The sequence below is a fragment of the Chenopodium album genome, chromosome 19, assembly GCF_948465745.1.
Source record: "Chenopodium album chromosome 19, dcCheAlbu1.1, whole genome shotgun sequence".
NCBI classification, from domain to species: Eukaryota; Viridiplantae; Streptophyta; class Magnoliopsida; order Caryophyllales; family Amaranthaceae; genus Chenopodium; species Chenopodium album.
The window spans coordinates 10,853,279-10,874,905 of record NC_137852.1 but is presented as its reverse complement, the minus strand read 5'-3'; the positions used below and the strand labels follow the sequence as shown (position 1 = coordinate 10,874,905).

At 30.8% G+C, this 21,627-nt stretch overlaps 1 protein-coding gene across 1 annotated transcript; it reads right to left on the bottom strand.

Annotated features, from left to right (window-relative positions):
* Window positions 1-16,393: 16,393 nt before the first annotated feature.
* Window positions 16,394-21,341, bottom strand: LOC145595838 (protein CUP-SHAPED COTYLEDON 1-like). Its single transcript, XM_081652273.1, has 3 exons — window positions 21,134-21,341; window positions 19,872-20,143; window positions 16,394-17,038 (listed from the first exon to the last, which is right to left on the bottom strand). Exons 1-3 carry the CDS (start codon window positions 21,312-21,314, stop codon window positions 16,466-16,468), a joined length of 1,026 nt encoding a protein of 341 aa, XP_081508399.1. The 5' UTR covers window positions 21,315-21,341; the 3' UTR covers window positions 16,394-16,465.
* Window positions 21,342-21,627: the final 286 nt, after the last annotated feature.

Below are 21,627 nucleotides of genomic sequence, written 5' to 3'. Positions count from 1 at the left end.
CGTAGTATTAAAATTTCACCAACAATTTTTAACTTAAATTTTTGATAGAAAGTAAAAATGCACCAATAATTACTCTATCATTGAACAGTTGTATAAATCCAACAAATTTGACTACATGGCTGGGACGTTAAAGATCTAATAACAGCATGCCGTTGGACATTTAAAGATAATCACAACAAATTTTTGAAAATCAAACCTCTTAACAACATGATAAGATTACATTCAAAACAAATTTTTTTTTTTTTAAAAAGTATAAATTTAGAACGTGGGAGGTTAATTATAAATTCCATAAAACAACAAATTATAAAAATCATAATTATGGGAGAAAATTCAAGTGAAAAAGAAGAGAAAAAATCCATAAAATCATCTGCAAAACTCATGCAAAAGTTGAAAACCCTTGAAAAAGATTTTCAAAATTTCATACAAAAATCTTCAATTACCAAAAAATGTAACACTTTTGATAACCTAGTAGAGTTAGACAGTTCTCCAAGAAATCTCATCACTGCCCTTCAACAACACCCTACAACAACAACAAAAGGGACATTTTCATATTGTTCCCCATCAACTATAATTTCAGGAAGTAGTGGTGAAGTTTGGAGGGTTAGAGACAATGAATTGGCTATAGAGGAGGTCATTAAAAGGGATCGAAAGCTCGGGTTTGAGACCGGGAGGCTTCGAGGGAGGCGACTTTTTGAGGATGATAGTGATTTGAGTTATGATGGTGATGAAGATGTTCATAGTGTTTGTGATGAGATTAGTGAAGTGAAGGAAGTGAATGAAGAGTTTAGGGAAATTGGTGATGTTAAAAGTCATGGAATTGGTAAGTTAATGTTGAATATTGTTGTTTTATTGGTGTTTGTTTTAGTTTGTTTTGTATTTTTTGGTAGATTTGATGAACATGTTAGTGAAGTGAAGATGGTTGTAATCCCAACTTGATTTTTATACTCGTATTTATTTAATTTTTGCCTAATTTCTATCATATTTATTTAATTTAGGAAATGATTGTTTGAAGAACCTAGGGATAGTTGAGTTTTTTTTTTTTTTTTTTTTTTTGAGGGCGGGATAGTTGAGTTTTTATTTCTTACTAGCACGTTTATATGCTGTGAATAATTTGATTTTGATCCACATCTTATTTATTTATTTATTTTGATTCACGTTTATATGCTTGGTTGTGTTGTGGTGTACACTTAAAAAGTCGTTTTTGCTCTACACAGTGATAGCTACTCGTAAGACATCAAGTCTAGTAGAATTGTTCAATTTATCATAGTTTATCCGAGATGCAATTGAATCATTTTCAAACATTTAGATGGTCAAGTTTTGGATTTACATTTAGATTTTATGTTTTACATCGATATTTGAAAATTTTACTAAAGTAGTTGATTATATGAGTCATTTGCTAAAACTAGCTAGCATTCTAACAACTTAGAGTTCATTTGGAATTGCTGTGGTTTTTTTTTTTAAATAATATGATATATGTCCCATAATGAATCAAAAATTGTTTAAACTCAATCACGATAATTTTAAAAACTGACAGAAAAGTGGAAATACCTATTTGTTTCCTATTTTTGGTTTAGTTTTTTTTTTTTTTAAAAAAAGGAAACTGAAAACAAAAAACGATGTCAAACAAGCTCTTAGCAAATCGTTTAATCAGCTAAAAATGTATAATGACTTTGTTTATAATTAAAAACAAAGTATATTAATGCTTCTTTGGAACTTTCCTTCAAAAATAAAAATAAAAATAAATTTTTTTTTTTAAAATATAAAAATCTTAGCTTTTTATTTAGGTCCTCATTTTGAAATAATAATTTTAAGTAACTTCTCAATACAAATCATCATTTTCATCAATTAAATTTATATTTAAGTGTTTGCCAAACAAATTTCAAAAAAAAATAAAATGCTACATGTCGAATTAGCTTGCCAATTGCCATGCCACGTAAGTGTAAGGTTATCTCAAATCTCTTCACTCTTCCTTTTATGGTATGACCGTATGACTATGAGTATCTACTTTGTGACCAATTCCTCACCTTTTCTATATTGCTGCCGAATCAAGTGGGGTGCCCGACTCACTAAAATCACCGCCAATAAATTGAACTTTACTTTGTTAGTATGTAACTTTCTATTTTTTTTTTCCTAGGAAGAACTTAATTTCTAATATTAGGATTGAGTAAGTCTTTAAGAATCAAAAAATCATACAAGCACATTAACTAATGCTACAAGTTTGCATAAGAATCAAATTATATATACATGTGCCCTGTTAGCAATTAAAACCTTATGTAAAAGAATACTCCCTTTGTCCCAGAATAATTGACACGATTGTTCCCTCTTCAATTGCTGAATAAACAGAATTATGTTCTAAATGCTAACAACATCTAGAGCTTTAATCTTTTTACCCATGACGAATACTAATAAACCTTTTCCATCTCGAGGGTAATGGGAATGAAGTTCTTGATGTTAATACTTATTAACGATATCTAAGAGCGCGATGGAATTGTTTGTTTTCAACTATTGAAAAAGTTAATAGGATATTGAGAAGGAGAAGGGAGAAACTTTATGTGAGGTGAGGATTAGGGTTTGTCATGTCACGATTTGGGGAAGAGAAGCCTGTTATTATGCGAGTAATTGTGCTATGCTTTCGCATTGGTTTTGGTCAATTACATATCAAGTGTACAAGAGCAACGTAAGGCTACGAATAAGACTACAATTTAAGGCTAGAATTATGTAACTAAGAAAATAAATAAATAATTTACATGCTAAAAATTTAATATATACTAGTATTATTTTTTTAACATAACATATCACTAAGGAACGAACTAAACAAAGGGTGTATAATTAGATAAATCATCAGTTCGATAGCCCATTCTAAGTGGGCAGATCACTTCTTCAACATTATTCAGTAAGAATTATAGAAATCGATATGAAGCAAAAGAAATAGAAAGACTATTTTTATTCAACCTTATCAATTTCAAACATTGTAATTGATAATTAATAATAAACTTAAATGTTTGTATTTCAATCCAAAAAAAAAAAAAAAAAACTTCAATGTTTGTATTGAGAATTATTGGTTACTATCTTAGTTATTTATTGATCACAGGATCTCCTGGAATCGGAAGGAAAGCTCTAACGACTTGAGCTATCCTTCACTCTCTGCATTATAGATTTGTGTAATTACTATTAGAATTGAGCTTAAAAAAAATAAAAAGAGTAAAAAAGTAACTAGGAATGAATCGAATCTCTAGCTTAATTTGTCGGGTAACCATTACTTGTTATAGTCTTTGATAAAGTGTGTCTAATAAAACCCTAACACAAAAGTAGTAATTATCCTCCTTTAGTTGCCTTTTGGACTTGAACTTTCCTTAAAATTGTGGGTTATCAATTAATCACAGACAAGTTAATTCATAAAATGTGCTTTTTTTATTTCTTGGTAGCTTTTTGTTCCTTAATTATTTTGTTCCTTTTATTTGTACTAGCTCGATCTAATCCAAAGTCTTTGGTTATTTCTTTGGAGTTATTTACACTTGCTTCATTACTAAACTTTATAGAGTATAGAAAATCAATTATAAACCATTATTAATAACGACTTTTCAACAACAAGGAAAGATTCATCTAAATGGTGAAAAATAAAAGCTTTGATTAGGCAACCTCTAAATACAAACCCTAACATGATTTGATATATTGAAAGATATATAAATTAGAGTACGGTTGGAGCAAATTGAGGAAGATTTTGTTTGAGAGTTGGGGGGTATTGGAGGATTTTCAAATTGTTTTATTGGAAGATTTGGTGGAGTAACTTAACTGGCCTCGTATGATTCTGGTTTTTTTAGGCTCATTACTTGCCCCTCTTTTTCATATATTAAAAAAAAAAAAGTTGATCAAGTATATACATGTGCATGAACAAACCTTTAAAACTTATTGTTGGTTTTGTCGTTTATCTAAATTCTCTATTTTTTTATACACTCGTTTGTTGTAAAAGTCAAAACCTCTTACAAAAAGGTAATAGACATTATCCATCAATTAAAGAGCACATCAAGAACGTTGGGGCAACCTTCGAGAAATGTGCAATCATCAAAGCTCAGAGAGAACTGGTTCAAAAGGCTCATGACATTGCTAGGCAATGCAGGATGACTTTGTCGGATCATCCATAGTTTATTTGTTTGTTTTTTGGTTTTGCTATTGTCAAAAAAAAAATAAAAATAAAAATAAAATTAAAGAGCACATCGATCACTTAATAATGGATGATATAGTATTGTCGCTTAAACAAAAGATAATTTGTTGATGACTCTACACATAACACATTGCCACATAGATAAAAAATATCAAGATTATGTATGTATGTATGTTAGTATGTAGTCAATCAACATATATAACAAAGTGAAACTCTAGACATGGTGATTGCACAATAATTGCACTCACTAGCATACATAGCATTCTTTGCGCAACTTTATTTTGCAAATTTGCCTTATCCTTAAAGACAATTTTGTCCTTAAAGGTATATGCACTATGATAGGAAAACCTCACCATAAATGGTAACGCCCTTTGTAAATGACTTTAATTTGTTGATTGACATTTTGTCACTTTTCATTTTGGAGGATTTGGGTAGATCAACTAATCAACATATATGATTAAATTGATGCCAAAAACTATATTCATATCTCAATTTAATTGGGTCAGATTTTCAACCAAGGAAGAAAAAAATAATAATAATGGAGTCAGAGACCATGCATGTTAAAATCAAGGTAATGAAATAGTGTTTTTTTTATTTTTTATTTTAATTCATTTGCTTATTAATTAGTGTATATAAACCACGAAAAGTAAAGTTTACACACTAAGAAATTACAACAACCCTAATATTATTTACCTATAAAAACCCCTTGACCAGTTTCGATACAACTCGAATTGAATTGTATTGCATCTAATTTATTTAAACATTATCATCCCGGAACACAGTTTGAAAAGTAATTAAAATGAGCACATATTTTATTTTGTGTTTGTATCATGAATAATATATATTCATGGTGGTTCTATTCCAAAATTTGAGTAGTCACTAATATATATAATGCCAATTGGCCCGATTAGCTATTAGCCTATTAGAAATAAGTGATGCAATGTAATATAACACATATAAATACAAAAGATGAATCAAATACTCCTTCCAAATTCTTCGTAAACCTAGTGAATTGCTCATCGTGAAATTATAAACCGTTATAATAGTAATTTGATATGAAATAAATAAATCAACAATGTATATTCAGAGAGAGCCAATTAGCCAAGCTATATATTTGAATTAAAATATACTAATATATAATCTATTTATCATAGATTAATGATATCATACTTAAACTTATATTGCATATATTTTTTTTTGAAATCTGGAACAAGAATAGGTCAATATTTGAGAGTGTGCATGCATTGTGGTTTTGAGTTCAAAGCTTTGGAAGTAAAATGGTCTTTTATTCTTATTTTGAATTAAATGGATACAAATGACTTGCATTTGCCTATTATGTAATTACTTTTTCTTGTGTCTACCAAAAATGACTTTGTGTCAGAATTACACTTTGTTGGTTTGAAGTGCTTTTCATTGTTTTTATAAATAATGATTTCAAATTTACTTTTGCAACTTATGTATCTAATTTGAGCTTGTCAAATATGTTGTGTTATACAAGTATAATTTTTTTTTTGCTACATAATGTTATTATTGATTCATCTTCAACTTTAAAATTTTTATGAATAAATGAGTAGTTAATTAGTTAATTTAGGATTTTGAGTGCATAGAGAAAATAAAGATGTAGAGATTGAAAAAATAAAAAGGATAAATAACAATAAACTCAAAAATAGAGTAAGAAGGTAGATAATATACAAAGAGGGTTAATATGTAGGAAAGTTTGTACATGAATATGGCTTATGGTGTATATGCTTTGATTGAATGCCCAACACCAATATATATAGTTGATCTGAAGATGGTGAGGTTGAAAAAAAGGGCTAGAAGATATTAGAATTCTCAATTATTCTTGTAGCTGTAACGTTTTAGTTATTTTACAAATCATTGTTTCTAGTTCTTTTCGATTTCAAGTATTTCCGATTTAGAGTGTTCAAGTGACTTGCATAACATGCTTGTATAAATATAGAGAAACTATTAGCAAGAAAGAACCTTCATTTATTTAGAAACTTTTAAATACTAGGGCGGCTAATGCGCAAGCTAGAGTTAGCCTTTTTCGAAGAACTTTTTAGTTGTTGTTAACAAAATGAGGGAAAATATGTAAACAAATATTTTAAGGGGTATAAACGTCCACACACTATTGTTAAAATAATTTTTTTATATAAAAAAAAAATTAATTAAGGTTAATGAAGATAAATAGATAAATAAAAAACATTTAAGAGAATAAAATTGTCCAAACTCTATTCGTAAGAGTTAAATTATTAAACCACAATTAACATCCTATCAATAGAAAAGGATAAGGATGCATATATATACTCCCTCTTTATACTCTATCAAGCCCGCACAAGGATGCATGCATATACTCCCTCACACGAACGTTTAATATTCCACTTGAAAATCTTTGTGTTAAGTTGACTTCTATATAGAGAATCAGCTCAATCAAAAAGTTAAGCTAATGAGACACAAAATTATGTTTTATAGTCTAGGAACTAAAAAGGCAAATGAGTAAGTTTTTACTTGTACAACATGTATGTCGGCATAAAATATCTTGATCATTCAATTTCTTGTTGGAAAAAGGTTAGAAGCATCTAGAAGAATACAAAATTTTTTATAAATTTGATAAAAAGTAATATACATTAATTTATAAGGTTTTACAACAAGTTAAACATTGGCAATACTAGCTAGAAGATGGAGGTAAAAGATGGAGTATGTTACATTCTTGGCTCAGATGCGTCATATGGCAGTGTTTGTCTAGTATACAGTTAGACACTACACATTGATCCATACAAGTTAGACAATGAATTTTTGGTTCACCATCATCTACGTATAGGTAATAGGTTGTACACATCCGTGTGCATGCTGGATTCTATATGTGCATTGCTCCGTCCTTGACATTTTGAATGTGATACATGGTCTGGTTTCCAATGCGCAGTCTTGAATATGAATATACTTGTATTTAATCTAACGATGAGTCTATGCATGGTAAATACATTCCAAGAATTCCACATTGTGCTTGTATGGATATGATTGTATGGATACGAGCGCCTCAAATTAACATTTAAAAAACAATATAGGAATTTTAAAGTATAGGATTTATTTGAATTTTTACTGCTTGACATGCATGATAGCTAGCTAAGATGCTAAAGACTTGCTAACTCATGTCGTATATTAAGCTAAAATTAACTTTTTATAAAAAATATTATTATACATATCCAATTAACCAAATTTTAAAAAAAAGAGAGTAATTAGACTTTAGACTATTTCTGTAATAGGGACTTAAAGCCTTAAATCCACCATCATCATATTCACCAACATATAAGAAAATCAATAATCATCGAAATCTAATACATACTGACATACATCTTCTCTCTCTTTTTTTTTCTTTTTATTTATTTATTTATTTTTTAATTTTTTTTTTTTGAAGAAGCATATCTCTTCTCATTTCAAACAAATTTTAACTTATTATTAATAACAAAAAAAAAAAAATCAATAATGATAATAAAAAGTATTTATCAAAATCCAATACCCAACTATAATATTGAACACATAACATTAACAAACGAATAATAATAGTCTTTAAAAAAAAAAACCAACGAATAATAATAAACAAATAACATATCATTCCATTCAAAAAAAAAAAAAAAAAAAAAAAAAAAACCATATCATTTTTAAAATTTCATTTTTTTTTTTTTTTAAAAAAAAAAAAAAAAAAAAAGGTTTCATGCTTAGTTGCTTACCTGCCTTGTCAATCTGCTCAGATCGGATCTCTAGCTAATGATATCTTAAACCTTATTACTCACCAATTATCGATCGATTGATCATCAATGCGACCTCTATCGATCTCATGGTGATCATCAAACATATTATGTAAAAAAAACCAACCATGAACTTGAACACATGCATTATGCAAGGCAGCATGGTGAATGTACATGAATTATAAAGATAGTATCGAACCAATTTAGAGCAAACATGAGAAGATGAGAACCCAATGTAGCCAAGGACAACTTGCCGACATAAAAACCATAGGTTAAAATAAATATAACATAGCATATGTATATAATATAGTCCGGCAAGTCATCCTTGGCTGCATTGTGACCTTTTACCTCTTCATGCATGCTCTATATGGTGCTTTGCATGCTTGGAGTGAGATCGAGCTGAGCTTTTCATATGTGTTTCCACTATTTTTTCATATGTTCAATGCAAACCAAGTAGTATTTATAGTGCTTAGCTAGGTTAAACTTATTCCTTTGAAATAGAATCTATATGTTATTCGAGTTCGAGGCTCACCATACACTTTAGCCTATCTTTTACATACCATGTGTAGTCTTTTTTTTTTTTTTTTTTTTTTGGGTATTTATCGTGGTAGGGCTAATAATTATTTGTATTTTTTTTTCTGTTCACATATACAATTCATTTTTACTTTACGATCCGTTTTGGGTGGTTAACTTAATTAGGTGTCAGTCCTCTCCGAATTGTTGTTGCAAGGGATCGAATACGTGGTCCTTCCTACCAAGTGGTGCAGTCTGTACCAACATTCAATTGGCTGGTCTTCACACTTACCACTTAATAAAACTAAATATGTAGGGATTGGGGACAATTAATTTTTTTGTTTGTACCATGCATAAAAAAATAGTATGTCATTACTTTTACTTGAATACTTGTATTGATTCCCGTTTTTCGTAAATAAAATAATAATACTGAAATATTGGAATTCTATATCTTTTACCATTAATATATTTATTTATATTATACCAGTATATGACTAAGGGCCCGTACTGTTCTCATTGACTGAACTCAGTTGAACTGAACTGAGCTGAGCTGAACTGAACCGAAATGAATATTTTATAAGAGAAGGAAATTAGGAGCTGAACTGAACTGAATTGAACTGAACTGAACTGAGCTGAGCTGAACTGAACTAAACTAAACTGAACTGAACTGAATTTCAACATATGAGAACAGACCCTAATTTTTTATGCTTTAACTTAATCTTTGTTCTTTACCAAATCTAGTCAATTTCTTTCATAAATGCTTTAACAAAATAATGAACATTACAACTTTACTAGTGTATGTTATACTTGTACATGCATATTGAAACTGCAATATTTTACATTGCATTTTAATCATAAATTCGATCATAATTATCTTATGATAGTATAAACTTTGACCCAATAACATGATTCAAAAACCTAACTAAAGACCGATATACTTTCCTCAAGAGTCAAGACTATAAATTTGTAAATTATCTGAACAAATCTTAACCACTATAGCTAATGAATCGAATCTATTAAAAGTCAGATTTTGACTACTTATTATATATTACTATCTTATTTATGCACAACTGCACAAGTACACTTTTAGAAAGTACTTTTCCATTGATCTATATTTCTTTATTGAAGTATTCCGCAGTAATTGAATTGATATGTATCAATAAATTATTGGTCAAAATAAAAGAAATTGGATCTCAGAATTAAGGATTTTTTTCGATAGATGGAGGGGAAACTAAACAAGTAGTATGTAAGATAATGTTAAAGAGCTAGCAATTGTGTCAAGTTTTTAACGATATAGGATTTCAGGCCTCGTGATGATTTTTGTAACTAAGCTAATTTACATCTACGAAGCTAGAAGCATGAAACAATGATTAGCTATTTAGTTGAGAAGTAGCATGCACAAGGAATAAGTAAAGCAAAGTATGGGCTGGATCATGGTGTTGTGCTAATGTGCCTTTCTACCTTATTGCTGGCTATGCCTAACATGAGTCAAGGAAAAGTTGTGTCGTGTCAGACTCATGCCGATATTTCATAAATGGGTCCATGCACGACCCTGCTTATGTATCATCGTGTCGTGCTAGCAGGGTTTTTCATACATGCACACTATATGGCTCACCGTCATGCCTCTCATGCTGTCCAATTTCTTGTCGGGTCTATCCGGCCAAGCCAAGCTCTAGGGATAAGAGATAAGGTGACCATATTGCATGGCGAAGGGCCAAACAATGGTAGAAAGATGTAGAGGGAAAAAAGGAGCATCGTGTATGAATGTATGATATCCTGCTTTTATCCACAATGGTCAGCATTTTGACAAACTTTTAAATAAAACGGATGTTCAGTAAATTACTGAACATCCGTTATAAAGTGACAATAAAATGTGCAAAAGTTACACTAAAACGCATAAAAGTTACCCTGACATATATAAGAGTTATTTATGTTTCATTGATAAATTTGACAAAAGTGACTAAATCTGACAAAAGTGATACTAAATCTGATAAAAGTGTATCCTATGTACAATACATTACTGAAAACTGGGTGTATACAAAAGTTTTCCCAGCATTTTTTGGGTAAATTATCTTGGTAAGGAAACGTGGCCCATTAAAAAGATTTGGTTGGGCCCATTAACATTTTAATGGCAGAAAAGTGCATAGGAAAGTGGGACTAAAATTTAAATATAGTGATTATTGGATCACTAAATAATTGTATTTTGCACTGCTACCCTTTTATGGCTCTCAACAATAGAGGCCCTACTTTTGCTGCCAATTTTATTAGTAGATAACTAAATTGGAGATGTCAATTGTCAAATAATTCATTTGAATCGGATTCTATTTGGATCATTTTTTTAGTGTGAGTTAAATGAATCAAATCATTTTGTGTTGAGAATTGAGATGAATCATTTTGTGTGAGAACTAGTCATGTTCAAATGTGGTCAAAATTTTTTCATGTAAAGATAACTTTGGTTTGGTTGAGATTGACAGGTCAATAACCAATCTGCTTAGATCTTTCTTTTAGATTTTCCTTTTTTACTTTAACTTTTTTTTTTGAATACTTATATATACATATTTGCTTAATATTCAAGTATGATCAAATTATTTTGTGTTTAGTTATCTTTGGCCTGATTGTTTTTGACATGTCAATAACCAATCTGTCCAGATCTTGCCTTAAAAATTTTCACGGGGAAGACAAATTGATCACTACTAAAAAAATTTAAAAGTTAAACCATCAATTGAGTGCTTAAGATCCCATTTGCATTGCTATCACTACCTATAGAAAAGATTAAAAGTGAGAACTACATACAAATCGATAAATTAGATGTTGAACTCGAATGTTGTGCACACTTAATTGAGTTGCCCTGCATTGAACAATTGAAGATTATTAAATCAACATTATGAACTTAAAAATACTACTAGAGGAGGTAATTTTCCCACTATCAATTATTTACGGGATGAAATCTCATATGAGTTTATGATATCGAACATCAAGTTTAGACTTTATAGCTTGGCATAACTTTATATAGGGCAAGCCAAATTAAGTAGTAATACGGAAAATAATATAAAATGTGAGATCAAAATGAGAGGCTAGGATTTAATGAAATAGAGGTAATATATGTTACACACTTTTAGGGCATGTTCACATTTACTTAATTTTAGTTCAGTTCAGTTTATCTCCTAATTTCCCTCTCTCATAAAATATTCATTTCAACTCAATTCAATTCAGTTCAGTTTAGTTCAGCTCCAATCAGTTCAGTTCAGCTCAGTTCAGTAAATGTGAACAGACCCTTATTACTATACAATTTGCAACAATTGCCTCTTAATTAATATTGTTAAATTATGGTGTTGGTCATAGCTCGGATAGGACCTCCCTTGGAATCACCTATGTATGCTTAGGCCTTAGGGTGGGTTTCGAAATGATATGTCTCATCCAAATGGTCAAAGCCCCAATCTTAATATAAGTTTATATATAGAAGACACAAATGCCTACCACTAACCATATCATTGGGCTACTATATCAATCTTGATCACAAAGATATTATTGGAGAAGATGGGAAGCTCTTAGCCTCAAGTATTATTGCGAGTCATCTTAGAAGACTCTAGTAGTAAAACCTTGGTGATACAAAATTGTGCTTAGTGTTACTCTTATTGAGTTATTGTAGAAATGGTAAACTTTTGAAAGGTAAGGATGTAGCGATTATACAATAAATTTCATGTAAGTAAACTTCTTACAAGTATTATTTATGTCACGAGACTCATGACATGTGTCATGAATTCTTGATATAGTGTTAAAGCCTGTTTTCTTCAGTTTAATTTCAGTTCAGCTCCAATTAGTTCATTTCAGTTCAGCTCTTAATTTCCTTCTCTCATAAACAATTTATTTCAGCTCTATTCAGTTCAGTTCAGTTCAGCTAAGCTCCAATAAGCAATTCAGTTCAGTTCAGCTCAGATTTGCTCACTTCAGTAAATGTGAACAGGCCCTTAGTGTGTACATACTAAATATTTTTTGCCGAAATGAGCATAACCGATAGTACAGTAATGACACCTAAAACCACTAAAACATGTTATTCCTTTTTACCCACCTCTAATCCTGGGAAATCTTACTAGACTAATAGACTGCTAATTACATACACTTCCAAAAATGTACCCAATTATTAAATCTTAGTACTGCTAGAATATCATTGTCTTTCACTTTAAAAAATTAATATAATATAGAATTAAGTACATATAATCTAATACTCGTACTATTAGTAAATTTATTAAATATGGCCGAAAAGTATTGATGGGGAGGCAAGAAGAACCCACAAAAGTGGGTTGAATTGACCTATAGTTGGGCATCAATTTTATATTTCCTGCCCTATTATATTATATACGAAGTATATTTTTTAGGGCATATTTTGATATTATAATTCCTTCTATTTTCTTACTATACTAAATACTTTGGATATTATTATGCACATAATAACGTCCTTAGATTTTATATGAAGGTATGATGTCATATATATTGTCATGCATGCTTGAAGATAATGAAAACAACATTTTTTTTTTTTTGGTAAGTGCTTCAAAAGCCTTCAATTCAAACATTATCAATGCATGGAGGTGCCTATTTTCACTATTATTCGAACTTTCGGAGTAGGGTTATAGGTTGACTTATACATGTTAACATGTATGAACGATAATGAATAGGGTGACTAAATTGTTATTGATCAAAACTCGTTCATCAAGAACACTTTTTTTGTAAAAACTTGTTACTTATGTTGAAAAAATAATAAGTCATACCAAATGATATAAGATCTTATTATTTAGAAAAATAAACATCAATAGTATCTTTAATTGCATTTTATTGACAGAGTTTTAGGAGAATATATCGGAAAAAACTATGGACAAAGAATAAGATTTAGGCATGTTGCACACAATCTTTTTTTTTTCTATTCTTTGTGCTTGTAGACTTGTAGTTGTCCAAGCTGCCGTTGTGCGAAATATTTTATCCATATCTGATCTTTTGTAAAAATAATTTATGTATGTTTGCTGTGACATGTTCTTTTTCTTTTGCAACAATTTCCTACCTAAGATGCTATGCTTTATATAAAAAAAATAAATTATTATACATATGGTGTCTAAAAAATTATTATAAGATGCTAGCATTAAATAATATATTTGCAACTTTTACAGCTTTTAGTTCTTAATTGAAAACAATCCTCCCTTAGTTGAATTCTAAGATGTGGGCTTAAAGTGATGCTATGAGGCCTTTTACTTAGAATCCATTTGCATTGGAGATGGATACTTAACCATGGCCACCATGTTCTGTCGTCATGATAAATATATATTTAATCATAGGTATTGATATTATGATACATACATATTTTGGATGGAAATTTTGTCAGTTTAAACCATTTATAACAACTTCTTTGTTGGAAAAAACCTTATAAAAATTTTTTGGCAAGGAGAAACCAAATTGTAAAAATTTTTTGTTGAAGACAACCAAAAATCCCTAATTCACATAATTAACCTCTAATTTCTCTTATTTCTTCTAATTTCACTTTTAACTCTCATTTAACTATTTAATAATTAAATTAATATATAATTTTTTTAATTAAAAGAAAATCAAAAACCACCGCCATCCTACCACCACCCAGCCCGGAGTCACCCCTTTCCCCTCCCTATTCAAACCGTCGCCTATAACCCCCACTCTCGGCGACCAACCTCCAATCCACCACCGCGTTCGCGACCTTGGCTGTTACCTGCCGAGCTCCTATGCTTCGACTAGCCAAAAATTTCTTGCATTCTTTTCCAGTCGTGCCATTGCTGCCTGCTGAGAAACAATTCCATAGCAAAATCAACATCTCACAACAAATTCAAGCAATTCAACAACAAAAAAACAAGAGAAAATCACATGCTCCGTAAGTAAGAGAGAGAAAGAAAAGAAACCTCGAGGATTGACGACGAAGACGAGATCAGAGCGGCAACATAGAAGATTAGTGGAGGAGAGAGAATTTTTAGGTGGCATTGATGGAGGATTATTCATTCTGAGCCTCACAGCCACTCGATCCATTGGATGGTTTTTTGGGTTAGAGTTTAGGAGGGTGGTCGCGGCGAAGATAAAGGGGAAAGGGAGGTGGTCGGTTCGGCGGTGGAGGTTGGTCGTCGGGGGTGGGGGGTTCCAGGTTGGATGGGGGAGGGGGTTGCTGCCTGCTGCCACATTAGGGGGAGAAGGAGAAGGTGGTTGGGTGGTGGTAGTGAGGGTGTTTTTTGTTTTTAAAATTTATAAATTAACTTAATTATTAGATAGTTAAGTGATAATTATGAGTAATTAGAAGAATTAAGGGGAAATTAGTGGTTAATTGAGTGATTAGAAATCTCAGGTTGTCTTCAACAAAAATATTTCACAATCTGGTTTCTCCTTGCCAAAAAAATTTTATAAGGGTTTTTCCCAACAAAATGACTGTTATAAATGGTTTTTTCTGACAAAATTTCCTTTTTGGATTGATAAATTAGTTTTGTAAGAGACAACAAAATCACGTGTCGATTGAGGTAGTTAATGTTTATTTTATCTTAATATTTTTTTTACTCCTTATAAGGACCTGTCTTTAATGGTATACATGACTTAGGCCTTGTTAGTTCGCCTTATATTTGTTTATCTGAACTTATCTGATTTGGTCTGGTCTGATCTGACCTGGTCTGCTCTCATCTAATTGTCTAAGTTGACCAAACTTTGACCCTAAGTGTACAATAATTTATAAAGAAAAAAATATATCAAGTGAGATCTTTTTAGATTTGTAATAATGTGTATTTTATTCATATGTAATTTTCATAATTTTAATCATTACGAAATTAAAGATATTTAATTAGCGATAAAAAACTGCACATAAAACGCTGATCTAATTTAATTTTTTCTGATCTGAACTTATTTTTTCTAATCTAAACTTATTTTTTCTGAAATAAGTAAAAATAAGGTGAACTAAAGAAGGCTTTATACTTTTAAGTAAGTGATGACATTGTTCATGCAACAAAGAACGAAGCTAAAGGCTTTGTTTAATTGGTTCAATGATAGTAAAGGAAGGGAGGAGCTAGAAGAGAAGAGAAGAGAAGAGAAGTGAAAGGAAAAATGAAAACCATATTTTCCAATGTTTGGTTGATAGTTGTGAAAGGAAACCTAAAATTTTTAATTAGATAGATTTTATATTTTTATTTTTCCCTTTTCGTTCCTTCCAAAATTACTCCGATCAAATTTTAGGGGGAAAGAGAGTGATTATTTTGTTAAGGGTGCTTTTCTTCCAATTTCGTTCATTTCCAATCAAACCCCATATGGAACCGATAAACTATGTTACTTGGACTCAGGTACCCATGTCGGACATAGGTACGTGTCCGAGCAGCCGACTCGGCTATTTTGAGAAAAAATCCATGATTTTGAACTAAAAGTGAAGTGTCCGGGTGTCATATCCATGTCCAAGTGTCGAGGGTCCGACACGGGTACGTGAGGTGAAATGAAGAATCCGAGTAACATAGCCGATAAACAAGGGAACCAATAATTTGTATTCTTTTTTTAAAAAAGAATTTTCCACCCAATCAAAAAGTCAGGAGAAGTTAAAAAATTATTTATAAATCCTACACTATCCATTTATTTGTTACCCATTGCTCTAAAAACCACCCATAAAAATAAGAATATAATTTTATCTTCCAAGTTCCAACTTAAAAGCCAAAGATGTAGAAGAGACAATAATAACATAGATTTAATTTGTTGGGGGTTCTAACTTCACTATTAGCCACAAATTGCATGTTAAAAAGATAATTAAAATAAAACTAACAAAGTTGCAACTGATAAACATTATACTACTTAGTTACTACAAACTTGCTAAACTTGCATTAGCACTTAAGCTTATTGGTGATACAACCAAATGACTTCCATATGGTTGTAATCTACTTGCATCTCCCTAGCTAGACATATACTTATCCTTATAGAAAATTTGCCATTTTCCTTCCCCGGTCGCGCCATACTCGATTGATGGCAAAATACATACTAGGTTGATGGTTGTTGTTGCTTGCTCTTAGTACTATCCCTAATATGTAGGCCAATAGTTGTCGAATTCGACACAATTGTCCACATTCATGAACCTATTACTTGATCCACCATGCCCATTTATGTTCATATCTAGTTGAACATAACCATTCTCTAATCCACTCAACATGGAAGAAGTAACATCATGTTGTTGTGCACCTTGTTGGTTGATCATAGGCCTTAAAGGCGGTGGGCCTTGTGTTGCACCACCCCCGGCCCCACCAAGGTTCAAGTTAAGGCCAGAGATGGTAAACCCTCCACCACCACCACCACCACCACCACCCGGCGCACCACCACCTCCTAGAGGGTAGTTTATTTGGGATTGGATAGGTAAGTTTGCACTAGTGGCACCACTAGTTCTTAGGGCACGTGAGAGCTCGGCGAGTTGATCAACATGATTGTGCATCATGTAGTTTCTTCCAAGGTTAAATTGAGCAGGGTCTAAGGGAAGCATAGGGGGTGGAAGTATGTGATTTTGTCCCATTTCTAGGTTAATTGCTCTTGTTGATTGTGCTGTAGGGTATTTCTTGATGCCTGCACTTTTTTGGAATACCCTGCAGACTACCCATTCATCCTGTTTGCAACATCCAAAGTAGTGAGTTAGTATATAATATCTAACAAATTAAATATATAAACCAAGAAAATAAACAAATTCAATGTATATAATATATATAGCATGCATGGTACAATGGATCGGTTATTACTAATCAAAATTGTTATTTTTCATGCCTGAGATGTATAATCAACTTCACATTGTGATATTAATGATATGTTAGATTTAGGCCCTGTTCTCTTACGTTGAAATTCAGTTCAGCTCAGCTCAGTTCAGTTCAGTTCAGTTTAGCTCATAATTTCCTTCTCTTATAAAATATTCATTTCAGTTCAGTTCAGTTTAGCTGAGTTCAGTCAATGAGAACAGACCCTAATCATTTAAAATCTTCTTTCGAGTGTTTAGTTTTCCTTCTGCTATGAAGAGTGTAATGAAGTTGCTCACCGTCGTGCTAAATGTGTAATAATCAGCTTAGTTAATGTGCCAATTGGCTGTTGGTATAGTAGTGATTGGTAGGGAGGACCCATATTCGATCCTTCACAACAACAATTGGGAGGGAACTGGAACCTAACCACCCAGAACTGATCCCCGAATCCTGATTAGCGCAAAGGGTGAATGGGTATAACATCAAAAAAAAAAAAAAGCTTAGTTGATGTGATGAAGTCTGTTTTAATTTAATGGGAGTCCTACTTAAAATTTCGGATTTGGTTCTTTAGGATCTTACTATCACTATTAGCTAGGGTCCCTAATAAATTAGGGTCCCATTTTTTATTCGCCCTTAGGCCATCAAAATCTCAGAAACAGGTCTGATCACTAGTTAATAATACTCGCAATACTAGCCAATCATCATTTCCTTACAAAAATTCTTTTCACTTACACTGTAGCATTTCCACGCGACTACAAATTGAGTCTTCTAATGAGTAATTCACGAGCTAGTTAGACTTATTCAACCTTAATTTCAAAGTTTCACAATAAATAAAATCAGTTTGCTCTAGTAGGTACTTCTGGTTAATACTTTTGCTAGCTACATGGAGTTTTAACGTATAGTCCACTGTACCATTTGCACACTAAAACAGATACTTGATATTCAATCTTTATCTTTTTGATTGCTAAGGTTGATAAGTTAAGGCTACAGTAATAGAAAAGAAATATGGACCGACTTGACCAATTCTGTTAACGTGGATTATGAGCTACTAATAATATATACTTTGAATAATAACTACTAGTACATTATATATATTTAATAATATAGCCATAATACAATAATGTATATATACTTGTATAGATTGTTTCAAAAAAAAATATATACTTGTATAGATTAACTACTATTCGTTAAATTCTGACTTAGTATAACAATTTGTTACGAGGTATATACTAGGGTTACTGAGTTAGTTAAGAATATATGATATAAGTACTTATTAAGCTACACAAAAATAATATATTATCTTTATGTCATTTCATTAGTCTTACCACCTAGAATACTTTACTTTCCCTTATGTTTATTATAAAATGCAAAATTTATGACAACTTAAAATTAACTTCCTAACTAAATCGATTTTTAGTTTAGAAGATGGAAAATATTTCAAGTTACGAGCTTACAACCAATTCATTTTTAAAATGAGATTTCTAATTTTTACTTAGTACAGTCATGCAAGTAGGTTTATAGAGTGAAGTAGTGGGGGTCTCTAGAAGATTTACAATTATGAAATTATGATATAGGTTTAGGATTAGACCTAGTAAAACCCATCTATCCCAAAGAAATTGTATCATATACTATTCGTCCAAATTTGCCACTCTGAATAATTACTGTTATAATGGATATGTTATATGATCTGAATTGATATGATATGAAATTCATAATTGATGGTATAAAATTGACTCAAACTTGATGAATTTCATAATCTTACATGATTTTGTTTTATTATCCCGTAAAAGGTTTCATAATCTTGTATGAGCTTGTTCAAAAGTGACAGTTGCAAAATTTAAACAAGCTAGTGGATATTACGTACTCTGATCATCTTAATCAATTATGATTAAATTCATTAGTTAATTATTATACTCAAATAACCTAATCAAGTAAATAGAACCCCCAAACCCTAGCAAACTTAACCCTAGCTAATTGATTGGAAATAGAATTTTATTTAAATTTAGTTGCGCTATTTATATATTCGTGATAGTTTGATAAAATACTGTAATTTTTTTGCTAAGGGATTTGAAGTGCTCTCCATGATGATCTCTGGCTACATTGTTAAGGGTATGTGAAGTATGTTGTACCTCCAAAAAAAAAAAAAAAAGAAAAAAGAGTATATTGTACCCTAATTTAGAATTTGTTCTTAGCACATTAAGTAAGATGTTACAGTCTCATAATTTTTATTACTGTGAATTATGGCCTAATCACAACCATTTACATGAACACATATATTTACAATTGTATGAATTTGGTCACTAAAACATTTCGTGACTTGAATATCATTTCACTAAAGACGCTCAATATTGGCATAAACTTGTTGTAATTTATTTCTTGAATTTTATTTCTTTGATTAAGGATGTATTGGTGTAGTTCATTTTCAGTATCATTTCAAATACAGTAGCAGATTTAAGTTAGAAGATAAAAGTAAAAGTAAGCTAAGCTTATCAAAATTTCAATTAATTAAGAGCTATATTGAAATAAAAATGTTCTTGTAAAACTAATGATAAATCTAGAAAACAAGATGTAACGTTTTTAATAAACAAATATTTATATATTTTTAGCAATTAATATGGAAAGACTTAATTCTATCTAGCTAATATAAGTCTTACTATAATTAGAAAATCATAAAATTTGTTTAATTAGAGAGTGAAGTAGCAACAAACTCACCTTAGCACTTCTATAAGCAGATCTAGAATGAACACGATATTCATGCATAACCCAATTGGTTTTCTCCCCTCTAGGAGCTCTCCCTCTATAGAACACCAATGTCTTCTTCATCCCAACCAACTCCGTCGTAACACTATTAAAGATTTCTTTGTCCTTCCCAGTGGTTTTCCAGTAACCTGTGTTGGTTGCGCGATTTGTTCTCACTCCTGTTGGGTATTTTCTATCCCTTAAGCTGAAGAAATACCATTCCTTTTCTCCCATTTTTGCTTTGCCTATGATTAAATTATTGGATGAACAAAAGTGCAAGTTAGAAACAAGAAGTTGGTTTTACCTTTTTTAGGGTTTTTCTTTGCATATTACTTCAAATTTTTAATGTTTGTTGTGAATTGAAGTAAATAGCATTTATTAAGAACCTCATAGTATAAAAGAAGCAATGGTTTAAAAAAAATTCTTTTTACATTTCATTTTATTTGTGTGTTACATGCAAAATAAATAAAGGCACGAATTAAAGACCGATATGATAAAGACTTATGTTAAACTTTTATGGATTAAAAATTAAAAATTTAACCTAATAGATAGATCAACCGAAATTATATTAAGTTTTAACCTAACCATAGTTTTGTGTCTAATTATGTTCATATATATATTAACTATAACAAAAACACGTTATGCTGATATCACTAAGGGACATATATATGTCAACTTTTATGAAAAATATTTCTCGTCTAAACTACTAATGAGTTATGACATCATTTTTTTTTCTCTCTAAATTTCCGTGATTATAAATATTTCATTTAAAAAAACTTAATGAGATTGCTTGTAAATGTACGTTTTTCAAATAAAAGAGTAGAGACTACATTAATTTAATACTTCGTATATAATAAGCTATTTAAATCGTGCAACAAACTGGACTAACTTGGTTCTTTATAATTGAACAAGAAGTTCTCTTTACAATAAATTCTATTCATGGAATGAAAATGTTATTTAATTTCAACAAAATTTTATCAAGTTAATGTTATGATTAAGAAATATAAAATGAACAAAATATTCCCCCCCACCCCCCTCTTAATATTTTCCTAACCACCTTTATTTGATAAATCTACAATTCTTGGTTTATGGAGTTCCTATTTTACTTTTGATCAATTTCTTCCTTGATACTTATATTCATGGTAACCATTTTAATCAATCTTATACTATGAGATAATTTTTAATCACATATACTTGACAATTAGGTAAAGTCCTTCAAAAAAAGATAAATATACCTGGAAGATCCCATGGCTCGCATTTATTAAGATCAACATCTGCTACAGCTCGGCATGAAAACGTCGCGTCTGAGATCTTGCTCACAAGGTAATAAGTAATGAGCTCTTCATCAGTTGGATGAAACCGAAATCCCGGTGGAAGATTTTCATCCTTTGGTTGTTGTTGATCTCCTCCTTCCATGACGATAATTAACCTTAATTAATTTCCTAGCTTAGCAAGCTAATTAATTAGCCTTTCTTAGCTTTCGCGTCTTTTAGCTAGCTAAGTACAACTTTTAATTCCTCCAAGTACTAATCACCTTGCACGCTGCAAACAAATTATAGTTAGGAGCATATAATCAAGTAACCTAAGCTATATTAAGCTACTAATCAAAAGAGTCAAAAAGGTAGATGATGAAATCTCTACATCTTATTTATAGACAAATTCCTTAACCTAAATTTTAGGCTATAGTATATTTGATATAAAATATAAAAACATTAGAAAACATTGTTTG